This window comes from Tamandua tetradactyla, chromosome 15 (assembly GCF_023851605.1).
Source record: "Tamandua tetradactyla isolate mTamTet1 chromosome 15, mTamTet1.pri, whole genome shotgun sequence".
In the NCBI taxonomy this organism is placed as follows: domain Eukaryota; kingdom Metazoa; phylum Chordata; class Mammalia; order Pilosa; family Myrmecophagidae; genus Tamandua; species Tamandua tetradactyla.
This window is the reverse complement of record NC_135341.1, coordinates 33756131-33773318: the sequence shown is the minus strand read 5'-3', so window position 1 is coordinate 33773318 and position 17188 is coordinate 33756131. Positions and strand designations below refer to the sequence as shown.

Sequence of the window (17188 nt, the reverse complement as noted above, 5' to 3'; positions counted from 1 at the left end):
GAGTGTGGACCAGAGAGGGGAGAGGGAGGTGGCTCAAGGCCAAAGGCTAGGCTGTCTCACTGGTAACCTCCTTTAGATTCCCAGGCAGGCAGCCCATTTGGCCACTGCCCACTTAACACACCAAAGCATATCATGTGTTTGCAAAGCAGGGATGAGTACAAAATTGGAAGAGATGGACACACATACACACATCTCACAATTAAATCTTTTCAATTTAATCTTTCATTAAGCTATTCATGGCACGGTCTGCTAAATGAAGATGCAGAGATTCAGGGACACATACATTTCTCAGTCTTCAGCCCAGGCATTCAGCTTCAGCGATTAGGCCCCGTGAAGTTAAGAGGCCTGCCTCAATGTTTGCTACACCTAACCCCAAGGAAGAGAGCAGGGAGTCGGACAGAGCCCATTTTGGCTCACTCTCATCACCAGCTTCTCAAATGCAAAAAGACAGGGCTGTTTTCTCAAGTCAAAGCTAAAAAAAAAAAAAAAACAACCACCAACAACAACAAAACCCCTGGTACTGCATTCACCACACACATTTGCAGACTAGATATACTACAACCTTATTTGCCCTATAATTTAAGGTTCCAGCCTGGAACCCAACAAGAGAGGAAACTTCTGGTTCTAAACATAGCACTGAACCCAAAAGGAATTCTGGTTTCTTAAAATCATCTTGCCAACACTCTTCTCCTAGCCAGGCCAAGGCTGAGTATGGGGTATGGTTCCTGATGTTGGCTTTTATCCAGAGGGTAGGAAGATGTCGGACGCTGTAGTGCAATTGCCATGCTAGGCTCCCAAGGAGGAAGGGGTGCTGGTCATCTGTGAAGGCAGAGTTAGCCAAAAGGCTTGGGGACAACACACAGCCTATGACTCGAATCAAATACTCCACAACCATGGATCACAGCCAGGTCTAGAAGTCACCCCTTGATTCCATGCCCCTACTGATGGAAAACAGACAGGACATCCTTTGGACTAAGAACTGTGAAAGGGTTGAAGGGTGGGTCTAAAGTAGAGGATGAGGAAATCCACACGCCTGACCTACCCTTGGATTCCAGGCCTTGCCACACATGGAACCAGGGATGCCCAGGGCTACTGGCAGCTCAGCCCATTTTCTCATCTCACAATCCCCTTTAAAATGGTCCCTTAAGGCAGGGACCAAAGATGCTGCTGCTGTCCCTATTATATCTGTATTGGTCACAAGCCTAACTGGCATGTGGGAGACACATGCTAAGGACAGAATTACCCAGACCCAAGGTCAAGACTGAGGCCCCCACGCTCAGAGCTATGACAGGCTCGAGCTACTTCTGTACTCAACCCCCAGCAATCTTCTGCTCAGTCCCCAGCCTCCTCTCTGAGGGTTTGCAAGAATTCCCCCTCAAACAAGAAAGATGCTTTATAAAGCCACTATTTTCAAAGGCGTGAAAGGATTACCTTGGTTGGCAGGAAATGGGAAGTTATTTCTGTGGCCAAATACGCCCCCAAGAGAAAGGAGAGGAGTTGAGGAGGGCTGTCTTAATGAAACAGGTGCGAGAAGCACAGAAGAAAGGAGCAAGGATGAATCAGGGAGAGAAGGCTAAGCAATTCCAAACCTGCCAAGGCCATGAGGAAGCACAACAACATCTAGAACATTCATTGGTACAAAGGAAGCCCCCCATCCTCTTCCCTGGAGGGGTTGTGAAGAGTGGGAGCACAACCCCAGGCTTTCAGGGGCAGAAGCCCATAGGTCATTTCACTTGTGATAGTCAGAAACATACACTGATGAGCAGCAAGGCAGAGCCCACAGGGTCAGGAAAACTGATGAGAAGGAACAGGGTAAGTGGGGCAGGGTGGTGGGGTCTGGAACCTCACATAGCCCACAAAGCCTTGGGAGGAGTGTGTGCTCATGCAGAGAGCATCTGCTGATGACTTGGAGCCTGCCTTGGAGCTCCTGGAGCAGATGTACCTCTGGAGCATTCTCAGAGACAAGAAGATCAGCCAGCAGATAATCTGCCCTGCAGCCCCCTGCTCGTGAGAAGCCCCTTTGTAAGAGCATTCCTTCTGAATGTGGCACAACTCGCTTTAGAGCTGGCTCTTGGTCAGGTCAGTTCCACAAATATTACCAAGGGCCAACCACAGACTGGGCACTGAGAACCTTAAGGCTACCCACCCCTACCTTGAAACAAAAATGCCTACCCTCCCCACAGCGAGCACCTGAACCAGGGCATCCTGGGAGGAAGAGATCAGGCTTCTGATAAAGCCCACGTGTTGACTGTAGTCTTTTTTTTTTAAACTCAACTGTTTTGAACTAATTTTAGACTTAGAGAAAAGTTACAAAAAATAGCATAGAGAGATTCCTTATGTCTCTCCCCACTGCTCCTCCAGTGTTAACATCTTACATAACTAGAGTACAAGGAGCAGAACCAGGAAATAACATTGATTCAATACCAATAGCCAAACTAAGGACCCCATTCAAACTTCACCAAATTTTCTACTATGTCTTTGGATCCTAATGTTCTAGAATTCTATCCAGGACCTCACACTGCATTTAGTTGTCATTTCTCCTTAGTCCCCTGCAGTCTGTACCAGTTCCTCAGTATTCCCTTATCTTTCATGAACTTGACATTTCTGAATATTGATCAGTTACTTATTTTATCAAATGTCTCTTAATTTGGGTTTGACTGATATTTTCTCATGATTGCACCGGGTTATATATTTTTGACAAGAACACCAAAAAAGTGATGTGCATCCTATTATGGGGGTTTGTGTAGTGTGGACCTTGGACAATGGTGATCTGACCTTTCTAAAGGTTTCTCCACCGCAAGTTACTATCTTATCCCTTGTGGTTATTAAATATCTCGCAGGACTGTAGATTTTGAAAAGCAAATATGTTGCTGTCATTGCAAATTCAGGGTATCAGCCCAGCTTGTTGACGGCTGTGACTGTCTCACAGATGAGAAGGGTCTAATGACAATAAGCGGCAGAGCCGATGTCTCTGGAAGACGCCAAAGCTCTCAGTGACAAAAGGAACAGAAGTGGTTTATTTATAGATCCACTTGAAGACAGCTCATTGTAACTACTGGAGTTGAATTTTCAAGACCTCAGGAACAAAGGCTGGCTATTTTAAACTCTCCTTGCACTCAGTTCAATGGAGAGTGTGAGAGCCACTAACCACGCCCCGGGCATCATTTCCAAACTCAGTGATTCATAGTTTGTGCAGCATCACAGGGCACTAGCAAAGCTCGCTGACAGATAATCAGGACTAGCTTTTTTCTACACACAGAGACAAAAAGCCTCTGAGAGGTCAAAGCCCTTCACCACCAGCACCTTGTTGCCCGGGGAGGAGCTAGGAAGACTGCAGCCCACAGGGGTCTCACGGCCTCTCTATTACTTGGAGAATGAAGTCACACATGGTAGTTGTGAGCCAAGGATACAGCACCTCTCCCTCTCTCCCCTGTGGGCTGCAAAGAGGGATAGTGCCCCCCAGCGGATGCCCACCTGGGTCCCGCGTATCTCCAGGCAGGAACAAGGGCATCCCGGGGCTCATTACAAAACCAACCCTGAGGACAGTGGGGAGGGTGTGCAAGTTCTAAATCTTCCCCTGCCACCCAAGAAAAACCCTTATTCAGTATGGTATGATATATCTGGGTGGTATGATATATCTGGAATTAAAAAAAAAAAAAAAACAACTCCAACTCTACCCCTAAAAAACATGGAGGGAGAGGAAATAAAATTGACAAAATATTGAAGCTAGATGAGGAGCACATGGGGGTTCATTATATTATTCTTTTTTGTGCTAGCTTGAAAATTTCCATGGTACATGGAAATTTTGTTTTGTTAAGTTAAAACAAAAGAAAAAAAGCTTCCTGGGTATCTGGAATGAGCTGTCGCTGAAGCCAGGTGAGAGGGGACCCCAACAGGAAGTTCCCCCACTCCCATATAGTGCCCTGGACTTTCAAATACAGGGGGCAGATAACTTTTCTAAATCCACAGAAAGTTCAGACCAGGCTTTGGCATTGCCACAGAGAAAGCCCTGGTGGCACTGAGAGTATTCAGTGAACCCTGTAGCAATGACCACACCTTCAAAGAAACTAATTTTAAGATAATTGCCATGGAAACCATCTATTCTGATTTTTTCCATGGTAACCAATGAGACCACAAATGCAAGCATTAGCCAACACCCTTACACCACATGGGCAACGCATGTCACCCAATCTGGAAAAATATAAACTTGAAAAGGCTTTTTTCCATTTCCATTTAAAATGAAAAGAAGTATCTTAAAAACTGCTACTCCAGATATGCATACAATCCTACCTGCAGATTCTACCACCCTCTGCACACTCACTGCCTATACAAGCTCATTATCACCTGTCCCAAACTGATAAACCAGGCCAGAGGTGGTTTCTTTCATTTAATCTAAGACAATCAAGAATGCTAAAAAAAAAACCAGAGTCTGCCTCTAGCCTCCCATGCTCGACTCAAGCTCCCCAGAGACTGCAGACACTATGTCCACTTCATTCCAGTTTCCTGAGCAGAGTGAGCACCAGGTACATGCTGGGTATCATGGGGGGACCAATGCCCAGGCATCCAGGGAGAGGAATTAGGCCCACAAATAGCTGACAAAAGAAGCTGTCCCAGGAAAGAATGTGCTACAGGTAGGCAGAAGAGGAAGAATTCAGAACCTAATACCGTCCTGGGGAAGGCTGCAAGGAGGTGCCATGTGGACAGAGACTAAAAGGATGAGTGCAGCTCAAGCCAGGCAGCAAGAAGACAAGTGGCTCAGAGTCACAGCCAGACTTAAGCAATGTGGCTTATTTCTTCCATTTTCAGGTTTCTAGGTTTTAAAAAAAGTACGGAAACAGAAAAAAGGGGGGTGGGGAGAAGAGAAAAAATCTCCAATGCCATAGTTCTCACTTGTCCCCACTGCTCTGCTTTGCACCCCACACTTGGCTCCTGTGTGGAGAAGGGCTTGCCAGCACGGCCTGATGGGGCTGCTTCCCATCACCATCAGGAAGTGGGACCAGCACAGAAGCGAGAACAAAAGGTGCTCTGAGACATGTAGCCTGCCCCTGTCCAAGTGCCTTGTGTAATTTGGAATAAAGCATCACAATGTCAAGACCCCACTGTCTTGTATATTGTGATTTTGGCTCATTTTCCCATGTGCAACTGTGGAATCTCTACTTTCAAAGCCCAGGCTTTGGCTGCCAGAGGGAAAGGAAACCCAAAATAGTTCTGGGATCCTAAAAGAAATAAATAGGGCTCTTAAAGGGATATGCGCTCAGGCTTATGTGCCAGACATGTTTCAACACACCTGCAGTTGGACACAAGGGCCTCCACGCCTTGTCTGGATTCCAGAGTCAAGTTCTTCCATCTTCATGAATTGTGACTGTCATAATATCCTTGCTTTGGCACCTCCCATTGGAAAGCTATCTTTCCTAAGCATCACACAATTCTCCTCTGGATAGGGACATAAATTCCTTGCAGAGTCAGTGGAAAATTTACAGGACACCCCCATCAGCCCCTTTAAAGGGGCAGCTCAGAGAAGGGGATTCCAGCTTCTGTCCTGCCAACAGCCCCATCCTCTTGTCACCATTGCTGTCATCACTGTTTCAAGTTTTACCCCTGCTCCTGCTACCTGGAGGAACATCCCCAAAAGGTTCCACAAATAAGACCTTTATCTGGGACTTTAAATGTTGAACCAAAAGCACCCAGGCCATTTCATGCTCAGGTGTCAATCAGGAACATGGAGACAGCTGGCGGAACATCATCAACTTAGCCTAGATACTGGTTAGAAATGCAAATTCCCTACCGAGTCAGATACTGTTGGGGTAGGGCCCAGCAAACCCTCAGGTTGATTCTGATAGATGCTAACGTTTGAGAAGCACTACAAAAAGCTTAATACAATAAATGTCAAATGTTTAAAGGCCTGTCTCCTCATTGGCACTGCCTGAGAAGTGCAGTAATTCCACCTGATGTGTTTCTGTGAACACCGACCTCACGGTTATCAAAGGCAACCCCTCTTTAAGGAAAAACAGTAATTATTCAACATATATGTAGCAGCAGCTCTTCCCCATCTCCTAGTAAAACTGGCTGTAGATCCAGAGAGAAAAGGAGACAGGTTCCTGCTTGCTTCCCAGTATGGAGTCGACAGATCAGACCCCAAGGGAAGGGCCATACCTCCAACTTTGGGCTCTGAGCCTGGAGTGGCCCCTCTGCTGGAGCATTGGAACTTTGATGCTCCTGGACTTTGCCCGGCCACACTACCCATCAGCCACTGTCCAAGGATGCTCTGTTTCCAGCAGGAAACTTAAAATGAAAGATTTTGAAAGGTGGTTAAAAAATACTGAATCTTCTTTATTTCTACTCTTCTTTTCCCATTGGAATTAAGAAAGCCTAGACTTCCACGACTTCCATTCAGGTAAAGGTGAGGCAACATGCAACCTGAGTGTGAAATGAAGCAGATGTTTGAACACCTTTGTCACTCAAAGTCAGAAAGCTACTCCTGCCATCCTTTCTTGCAAGATAGTCTTTTCAGGGTGAGCCTATGAAATGCGAAATGCCTGAAGGATGTGAGGCAAGCTGATAGGGAGGAATTAAAATGCAGTGAATCTAAAAGACCTGCCTGAGTCACAGAAGAGATACACCACATGAGACTGGGCTCCAGCCTCTCCTTGGGCCAACATATTTCCCCCAGCTTAAAGGAACAGAGCAGCTCTTACTGCCAACCAAGTTCTTGAAAGTGGCTTCCAGAGCCAGAACTTTCCAGCATCCTCCACCTTTCTAAGTGGAGCTACCTAAGAATTCTTTCCAGGATGGCCACCCCAGTAGGATTCCTTCTCCATCCCAAGAAGGTATCTAGACAACCAGTTTCCCTACATCCCCTGCACTGTGCCCAGGCCCAGAGACCTTCAAGTAGTCCCGAGATGCTCCACAGAATAGTAACCATGGTATCTGGAGAGAAATTAACAGGGATGAATGCTGGGGAGTCAATTTCAGCTATTGGTGATGAGTGTGCAGACACCAGGGCCCCCCTGAGGCAGCACTACCAGGAGTCTACACACACACACACACACACACACACACACACACACACACACACACACAGAAGGTGATGAGCAGTTGCATCTCTGCCCTGGGCCGCGCCTGAGTGTCTATTGTAGGGGCTGAGGATGCTGGGTTTCTTTTCCTAACTGAGAAATGGTACCACCTGGGGAGTCCTGGGAAATGTGAAAACAAAATCCCCACTCTTCCCAATTTAGCCCACAAAGCCTGGGTCCCACAAGGCCCTGCAATGGCCAAATCAGGGCAGAATGGTGCCTCTCAGGAGAGGGTCTATTTTCCCCTGTGTAGATGAAGGAGACTGTGGACAAAGCCAGCTACTCAGCCAGAAGTTATGAGCAAAGTGAGAACACATAGCACATGAAGAGGCCCAGGGATGTGGGTAGCTCAGTGTGTTGGGGGATCAGGCTGATGAAGTCATCCCTTTGCTACAGCATCTTCTGACTTACCTGCAACAAGAGACCTCTTTAATAAGTTGTGTTCCAGTAGCCATGTCTCTTAAAGATGATTGTATAATGATATAGCTTTCACAATGTGACTGTGTGATTGTGAAAACCTTGCACCTGACGCTCCTTTTATCTACCTTGTCAACAGATAAGTAGAACATATGGAATAAAAATAAATAATAGGGGGAACAAATGTTAAAATAAATTTAGTTTGAAATGCTAGTGATCAATGAAAGGGGAGGGGTAAGGGGTCTGGTATGTATAATTTTTTTTCTGTTTTCGTTTTATTTTTCTGTTGTCTTTTTATTTCTTTTTCTGAATCGATGCAAATGTTCTAAGAAATGATTATGATGACGAATATGCAACTATGTGAGATATTGTGAATTACTGATTATATATGTAGAACGGAATGATCATATATTAAGAATATTTGAGTTTCTTTCTTATAAAATTTTTTTTTTAATTAAAAAAAAAAGAGAGACCTCTTTAATAGTCTTGGAAAAAATAGGAATCAGAACTGGAGGAAGGTTTGGAAGGGAGAGGCTCCTCCCTAAAGAACACATAAATCTGGGGTTCACACCTGTTCCAAATGCCCACAATACCCCTCCTGCTGGGCATTTTCTTAAATCCATACTCCCTCCCACTACAGGATGCAAATACTTGTTCTTAGTAAAGAGACCCATGTCCCTAGGCTCCCAGATAAGAAAGCAAATCTTTAAGGCTGATGGAAATGGGCTTCTTCTCCACACTGCTTCTACATATTAGCTCAAGGTGTCAGAACCCAGATCCAGAATGGCTGCCATGGGTACCCAGGTTCTCCAGAGTTCAGCACGGGGCAAGATGTAGTGCCAGGAATTAGGAACCAAGAACTCCTGCCCATCTCTGTGGCAGTTCCCGAAATGGAAACATGGGACCTGAGGCATGGATGCAGGAGGTGGCTTGGGGCCTTGCCCTCAGAACCACAAGAGGAACTAGGAAGAAGAAATGCGCCATCCTCAGAAAATGAGGCCTCAGGCTTAGGTCAGATATTCTCCGCTGACCCAGCCTCCTCTTCCTGGAGGAAAGTTTTAGCACCGAAACTCTGGGTGGCCTGGGCACCCGAAGTCATTGGGGGGAGTTAGGGGACAACAGGATCATTTTCACACATCCCATAAATGTGATTTCTCATCGGAAGCATAGAGGACTTGGGTCTTTTATCAAGCAGTACAAGCAATGTCTGTGAGGGTCTGAAAACCTCATGGTGGTACAAGGATGACTTGAGAGGATTCAACCACCCTCCCATCCTTACCTGCTTCCCTCATCCCAGCAGGTTTTGAAATCATAATCACCCTGACAGGGCAGGGTGTCTCCTAGCTCTCAGCTGGACAAAGGAGGGAAAAGAATATTTTTTAAATAGCTAAAGCTAGGTGAGCACTCGTCATGTCCCAGGCATGATGCCAAGTGCTTGCCTGACATGCACCACCTCACGCGATCTCGTAACCTCCAGATGGAGGGCCCAGCATTTCCCACTTGACAAAGGAGGATATTGGGCCTCATGGGAGGTTCTGGCCACTTGCCTAGAGTCACAGCCTGACCGAGGCAGAGGCAGGATTCAAACATGAGTCTGTCAGAAACCAAAACCCAAGTTTTTAACCACAGTTGAGTTTTTGCCCTTAAGATAAGGAGGTCTTGAAAAGCAAGTGGAGAAAAGCCCTCAGCCTCAGAACTCAAGGTTAATATCTTAACCTGAGGACACCCAGCCCTGAGAACTCAGGAAGTGGTTTTGTTTTTCAGTTTCATTGAATTACCTAGAACTCTGTGTTCTTCTCCTCCCACCCCACCCAATACAATCTTCCTTCCCAATTGCATAATGGGCCTTCAGATGTTCAGAGGGAGGGCAAGAATACAAGTAAATCATAATAAATGCATCTTTGCTATTTAAAAGCTTGCTATATAAAGGTGATTAAGAAATGCTTCTGTGGTTGAGGCAGCAGTGAGTCCTATGGTAGCTGAGGCTTGGAGGGACAGGTGCTAAATTCAAAGTCAGCCAAAACACAGTGGGCTTTATGCTTCAGGGACAGACCCTAAAGCACAGACAATAGAAGGAGGGCAGAACCTAGGCATGCAAGTGTAGAAAGGATGAGAAGGCCAGGGATGTGGCAGGAACAAAGCTATCACCAAGAGCCTTGAAAATACCAGCATAAGCACCTGCTGCATTCAACTCCCGGGGCCCCCACCCCTTGTCCTGCATGTGGCCCACACTGAAGCCCCTTTAGGAGGTATCTTCTCCCTGCAAATGGCCCTCTCAACCTTCCTCCAGCCTTAAGCAAGTCACAGGGCAAAACACAGAGCTTTCTGCCCACCCACAGCCTTGGGTATGGGCGTAAATACTTCATCCGCAACCTTCAAAGTCAAGAAAGTTCCTCAGCCACAAGCCCTGAAATCCCTCCTCATGCACAATTCAACCAAGAATAGAGGGAAAATGGAACCCATTATTCTCATTCTGAATGGCTGGGAAATGGCTTTTGCTTTCAACATGAAATGTGCCTAAAAATAAGCTGTGAATTCAACCAAGGGTTGAAAATAGCTTCATGCAGTGAACAGAGCTCTGTTCAGAGTGGGCTCAAAGATGCCTTCATTCCAGGAATGAGAGTTGAAACATCACAATCACAACAGGGGTTGTGGGCAAGGGGTTTCCCAGGGCAGAGGGGCTGTTGCAGGCTTACAAATCTGCCCTCGCCACGGTCTGGTGGTGGGTGACTGGAGTAAGGGACCCACGCAAAGTCTGCCCTTCTGGCTTATGATTGCTGCTGTAACAGGCACAAGGTCAAGAATTCAAAGCCCAGCACCTGGCCCAATGGGTCTCCAAAATTTCCCAAATGCCCAGGAGTGTTTCATGTGGCTTCAGGACCTGGGGTCCAGTGTGTAGACTGCGCTGGAGTAGGTGGAGGCTCATCAGCTCTGAGAGCATCAGGGGCATTGCTGCAGTGCTCCAGGTCTCCTTGGGGAACTGAGCCACCCTGGCCAGCCACCAAACCACTCACCAGATATTATCTTGGTGTTAGGGAAGCCCTTGGGCAAGAAAAACAGAACCACTCCAATTTTAAGTTAAGAAATACAAGTTGCTAAAGGCAAAATATCTTTTTTGTTGTTGTTTACCATCATCTCTGCAAGATTCTAAAGCTTGGCAGGCCAAACATTTCTACAAGATGGGCTTCTATTAGAAACCCAAGTGGAGACACCTGGGCCGTGGCTGCTAGTGGGCTAGCCCAGATCAGGCCCAGAGGGGCAGGAACACCGGCTCTGAATCCTCACCCTGAGGGCTGCTAGAATGGTCCATCCTGGGCCACATCCCCAGGTTCCTCCCATTGCTAAGACAGCTCCTTCCTTCTGCCACATTCCCACATTCATCCTGCTGCTAAATCATCAGCTTCCTTTCTCAGCTCATCCCTAGTACAGTCAAGACCACCTACTGCAGTGGTTCTTGACCGGGGGCAAGTTTGTCTCCCAGGGGACATTTGGCAATGTCTGGAGACATTTGTGGTTGTCACGACTGGGGGAGATACAACTGATATCTAGTAGGTAGAGGCAAGGGATACTGCTAAGCTTCTACAATGCACAGCACAGCTTCCACGACAAAAAATTATATAGCCAAACTGTCCATAGTACCAAGGCTGAGAAACGCCGAGTTAGTGAAAGGATACTGTATGAACAGAGCTGGAGGGGATCACTTTGGATTTCCTGCCTCCTGGGCTCCTTGGGGACCGAGCCACCCTGGCCAGCCACAAAACTACTCACCAGATGTTATCTTAGCATCAGGGAAGCCCTCAAACAGGAAGAGTGAGAGTACACTCGTCAGCTTCCCTTTCTGCCTCTGGAGAACATATAACCACTAAATTGTTTTAAAAACTAGCTCTCCTCTTGGTCTGTGAGCCCCAAGATCAGAGAAGCCCCTAAAAGCATATCCCACATGGTACATGTGTTGCTATGGCATGTCTGAAGGGCCCAGACATCTTGCCAGAGTTCACAGGGGCTTAGGACAAATAAAGAAAAAGCCCTGACCTAAACTAAGAATGATTTTAGGATTTATAAGGCACCTCATGGGCTGGCACAGCTCACCTACATTACACATGGATCTGAAGAACCTACACATGGGGTAACTCAGGCCCCATCATGGAAATGGGGCTCAGGAAGGGTAGGTGTGGAGCCTGGAACACACAGCCAGGTTCAGAGCCAGTTCTCTAACCCCAGAACCCATATCCTCTCCCTTGAGTCCCTGTGGTGATGCCCAGTGGGCAGAGCTATGACAGCAGCTCCATTGTGGAACAAAGGGTGCTTTAGAGTCTTGCTGGGCTGTTGGCCCAGCCTTGCTCTACTTTGCTCTGCCCTACTACTTTCCCCCATCCCACACACCTTTGTCTTCAATGATCAGGTCCCACAGCTCTGAGAAGCAAGGGTACCCCTATTCCCTATCTCTGAGCTAGAGCAAAAGGCAAGAGTCAGCTTGTCCAAGTTATTTTCCTAAAAACTAAAGAAAAAGAGTAGGGGATTCTTCCAGCTGGCCTCAAGTGGATACTTACCACACCCAAGAGGCAGGTGGCAGTACCTTCCTCAGGGACAGGAAAAGCTGCCAGACAGCCCTCTGCCATCTGCAATTTCTACTTTAACAAGCCAGGCTCAAGAGCATACATCTTGGGCAGGTGACTAAGCTCTAAGTGTCTCATCTGTGAACGGGATCAGCACCTTTACCCACTCATCCAGAGGAGGTAAGGAATATAGAGACTAGCCCTGTGAAGGTTCTGGCTGGTGCCTGTCTCAGTGAGTGCCAAACAAATGGGGAGCTGCAGGGAAGAGGGCACGGCACCAGAGCCTGGCTGGGCTTCCAGAAGACCCCAACCCTGCAGTCTGGAAAATGTCTTTCTAGGTGGAAGATGAACTGGCAGCAAACAAACCATCATGTGACAAATCATCCCTCAATAAATGCAACAGTCAAGAACTGGCTACTCAACAGCAAGCAAAGAGGGAGAACTAAACCTTCCAGCCAAGGCACCAGCCAGGGGGGCAATCCTTGAAAGAAAAGCTTTAGATCCCAGCTCAGCATATTTCTAAAGGCAGCCCCAACACACAGAACCAGGGCCATGTGCGGGGGTGAGATGGGGATCCAGTAAGAAAGCCCCAGGATGGACTCAGGAAGTTTTCTGGTTCTATTCTGGGCTCAAGCCTTGACTAGCTCAGAGTCAGCCATTTCCTATCGTTCAGACCAATTTCCACATGTGTGGGAGGCCACACTGCCTCTAAGGCCCAGGAAGGACAGAGTTAAACAGCCTGTGGCCATAGGCACTAAAACCCTCGGGGGTTCCATAGTCGTGTCTTTAATACTTATTTCAGCAGGAGCACAGGAGCCTTACTCAACCCAACCATATTGGTTATCAATTTTCTGCCCAAATATTCGTCAAAAATTTAAAAAATATTTTTATTCAGGAATACCTAATGCCCTTCTACCAACAAAGGTACTAAAAACAGTTCATGGCTGAGGAACTTCCTCTCCATGGTTAAAAAAAAAAAAAGGAAGTGAGAACAACAACAGTTGTAATCTTTCCCATTTGTTCTAGCTGTGGCTTTGGGCCCTGCACCTTCTAGGAACCCCATTCTCAGATCCCATGGCCCAGGATTTGGTACTAGGTAGGGCTTTTGCTTCCTTAGGTCTCAACTATCCAGCAGCATGTGCCATGGAAACACCCTACCACTGCATGGGTATGAGGTGCCCTGGGCATCCAGCAGCCTACTTTAATAGCCCCTTCAGGCCATGCCTACTTATTCCAGATGTGAAACAAAGTACCACATGTGTCAAGATATTATTTGATAGAGACTAGATCTTACTAGGGCCCCCTCCCACCTTCCAGCCTCCCATCATCTCCAAACCCACACCTGCTCACCATGATCCCAGCCCACTGAAGATACTCCCACTGAGTCACCTACCAGATTCCCGGCACTGGACAGGGTGGCTGGGGTCCTCTGTACTTTGAGGACTTCTCCATAATTGACAACATCAAAGTTACTCCTCCAAACCATCACCTGCCAAGACCAACAAACACACAGAATCAGGTGTAGAAACCCATTTGCCAGTACTACTTCACCCAGAAAATGGGCCCAGAGGCCACCCCCAGAGTTCTGGGCCAGGACAGTGGTCCCCACCTAACACCCTAACTCCAGGTGTTCCCAGGGAGCAGGCTTTCATGGCAGACTCAGGACCTGGATGCACCACAGGGACAGAGAGTTACTGCATGGTGCCAAGGCCTTTGCACGTGCTGGCCCCTCTGCTGGAGCACTCCAAAGCCCAGCTTCATGTGGCTGGCCCCTTAGGCTGAAGTGGTCACTTCAAAATCCCTTTCTCAGAGAGACCTTTTGTGACTCTCCTACAATTTTTATAACAACCCCCTATTTATATTCTTCATAGTATCAGTTGATAATTACTCAATCCAGACATTCCTTTTTCTTGTCTATCATCTATCTCCCTCACTCAAATAGAAGCTCCTGAGGGTGGCGGCCCGGCCTGTTACACTAGAAGTGGTTAAGACATGGACTCCAGGCCAGACAATTGTGGTTAAGACCCTGCCTCTGCCTCTTACTGTGTGACCCTGGGAAAGTGACTCAACTTCTCTATGCCTTAGTCCCTTCATCTATAAAAAGGGGATAATCCTAATTCCCAACTCACAGGAAATGGCTTGGCACAGACAATGGCTTTCAATACAACCCATTATCCAGAAGGCTAAGCTCAGTCACCCTGCTGGAGGATTACTGGCCACTTGCCACTGTCTTCTTCTAGGGCTGCTTCCAAGGTGGCTAACTTGGGCTCTGGAACAGGAATTGTGGAGCAGGGCCAGTGGTTCACTGAGGCCATAAAGAACCCACCACAGCTACACAAGATGAAAATTCAGTATATTGTGCATATCTTCCCCTGTCAAGATGTGCCCATGAGTCTCAGTCTTTGGGAGGGTTCACTGTTTACTTCTCCTGATGGATGGGCACTTAGGGTCTCTCATCCTTCCCTTTCACAAACAGAACATCACAATACACTAGTTTGTTAGGTCTTTGTATAATCTAACTGCTGAATCAATTCCTAGGAGTGGGAGGGCTATCACATGTAAACAGACAATACCAAATGTCACTCCACGGGCTCTAGAGCAGGCTTTCAAAAGGCAGCCAGAGAGCTGGCAACAGCAGCTGCCTGAGGGGGCCCAAAGTGGGCAAGAACCTTGGTTTCTACTAAGTTGCCTCTCAGACAAATTTATTTTCCCATAACTTTACTATACTAGTTTCCCTAGTCTTCTAAGCAATGAGCCAGGCCTCCATGCTTCCCTTTGCCTTCCTTTTCCTTTGTCTAGTTAACATAGGAGCTGGTGCTGGGGTAGGAAGATGTCTGCCATCTCTTACTCAGGCTATGGAGAAAGAGCCTCAAACTACCCTTTGCCTTACTGACAGAGACTCAAACCCAAATCAGTAAATGGGCTGGGGCTGACTGTAGAGGCAATGAGAGGAATCAGGGCTGTGGGCCTGGCACACGAGGATGAACATCCTTGGTGATCTACCAGGTTAATAGTAGCTCAGAAGAGTCATCTCCCCCTCCCTGCCTCAAGAGAGTGCAGTTCTCTGCATGAGTAGTGCTGGGTAGGTATTTGAGAAGGATTTCTGACAGGTGAATTCCTCAAGGCAAGGATGGCTAGGACCTTCTCATGCATGCTGTCTCTCGGTTTAGCAAGAAGTTTGAAAATGCTAAGCCTGCAATCAGTGCACAAGCTGGCCAGGAAATCAAGGCCAGCAGATAATGCAGTAGAAGCTCCCAGGTCAGGGCCATGACTTGAATCCAATGGGCCCCCATGTCCATTCCAGCTCTGCCACCTGCTAAGACCTAGTTTCTTCACCTACGGAATGGGGCAATAATCCTGCCCCACAGGGCTGCCATAAGGGTTAAATCAGGTGATGCTAGGCACCTCTTGCACATTGGCCACATTACCAGACTCTCTGTCAATATCCAATCATTATTATCTAGTCATTTGTTTATAATCAGAAAAAAAGTTACTAAAAAATGTTGTTTTAACTTTTTCATGGCAATGGTAATCCAGACTCCTTTCGACCCACGCTGATTTGAGCAGTGGGGGTTCAGAGATGCTACCATGTGGTCAGGAACCCTGAGGAGGCAAAGGCCCTGCGTCTAAGCATCTCCAGTCCAAGCTACATCAAGGGCCTTCAAGGCCACCGAAAGCCACCCAAGAAAGTTGGTAAAAAACCCAGGCCACCCCTGAGATTGCCTCCTGCCACTCTTTACTTACTTGTTCATCAGAACCTCCAGAAGCAAAATATTCTCCCGTCCTTGAAAAAGCAACAGTGGTAGCTGGTCCCTATCAGAAGATATGAAAAAGAACAAAAACCAAAGGTCATTTTAGATTCTAAATGCAAAGGAAGAAAATTAGAAGTTCCTGAATGAAAGCAGCAACAGGATAAAGAGCCAAGAACTTCATTCTGCCCACAGTCCTTCCCAATCTCTGACCAATAAGCCTATATGGGAAGACACAAGCCCCACTGCTGAGACCTCTCTCTTCCCAAATACCACATATAGCACAAAGTCCAGGCCACAGGATTGTGGGTGGGCAGAGATGAGTGAATAGGACCATCCATGCTGGCAGCCCTGCTGGGCTAGCATCATTAGCCTCACTTCTCCAACAAGGAGCTAGAGGTCAGAGAGCTGCACTAACTCACCCGACACCAAGCACTGGGACCCAAACTGTGGTCCCTCTGCCCCGGGGCCATGCTTCTCTCTCACACCACTCTGCTGCTGATCAGGGAGTCCAAGGAGGAATCAGTGGCTGAGCAGAGACAGGGCACCGTCAGAGAGCTTATGGCAGCGGACATGAGGAGCCTAAAGTAGGACAGGGAAGGAGGCCAGGGAGGGAGTTGCTGGAGGTCCCTAAACAGAGGCATGACAGGATGTGTGCCTCTATCATGCATGTCGCTTCCTTAGGTTCAGGCCTTGGGAGGAGATATGCCTGCTCTGGCTTCCCAGGGGCTGAAAGTCTGCACGACCATCTGAGAGAAGAATGCCAGGCACAGCCCAGGCAGCACTCAGGGTGCTGAGGGCATTTAGCATGACTGGGTTTTAGGGGAGGATGTGATCTCCTAGTAAAGAGGCAGGTTCTTTCTTAAGTGCCTAAAAAAACATTTCAGAAAGACATACAGAGAAAGAACAGAGTTAGCCACCCCACCACAAACTCTCTCTTCTTCCCAGCCAGACTTTTACAATGACAAGTAAAACCATGTACAAGAAGAGGTTCTCTCCCAGATAAAGGCCTCACAGCCACTGTCATGGAGGCCATCTCCATTCCTTCAGACCAGTACAAGGAGTAACAGAAGCCAAGTGCCCTGCTTGGCTGCTTGCCCTGCTTGGAGCTGCAGCTGAACCACAGATAACAGGAAGACTGAGAAGCACCTTTCACTCAATGCCAGAAAAGAATAGCCAAGTTTGGGGCTGGAAAGAGGACCCCAAGAAAAGTTCAGGGACTTCTGGAAGATTCAAGCAAGAGCTGCCACCTAAGCTCAGACACAGTAGGCAGGAGAGAAGCTGGAAGGTGCCATAATGAAGATGACGAAGAAAGGAGCACAATGCCAGCTTACACTTAGTGTTCAGGCCTGCTCAGAGTACTTAACCTGTTGAAGCTTCAGAGGGTGGTCTG

The 17188-nt window shown here is 47.5% G+C and overlaps 1 protein-coding gene across 8 annotated transcripts in view; it reads right to left on the bottom strand.

Moving 5' to 3' along the window:
- The window catches only part of POC1A (POC1 centriolar protein A), a 134833-nt gene that overhangs the window by 34359 nt on the left and 83286 nt on the right, over positions 1–17188 (bottom strand). For all 8 annotated transcript variants that reach the window (XM_077129097.1, XM_077129091.1, XM_077129094.1 and 5 more), the window contains 2 exons: positions 15791–15859; positions 13440–13535 (listed from right to left, as the gene is read on the bottom strand). In XM_077129097.1, coding sequence (XP_076985212.1) covers positions 13440–13535; positions 15791–15859 — 165 coding nt within the window. The remainder of the gene's footprint in view (positions 1–13439; positions 13536–15790; positions 15860–17188) is intronic.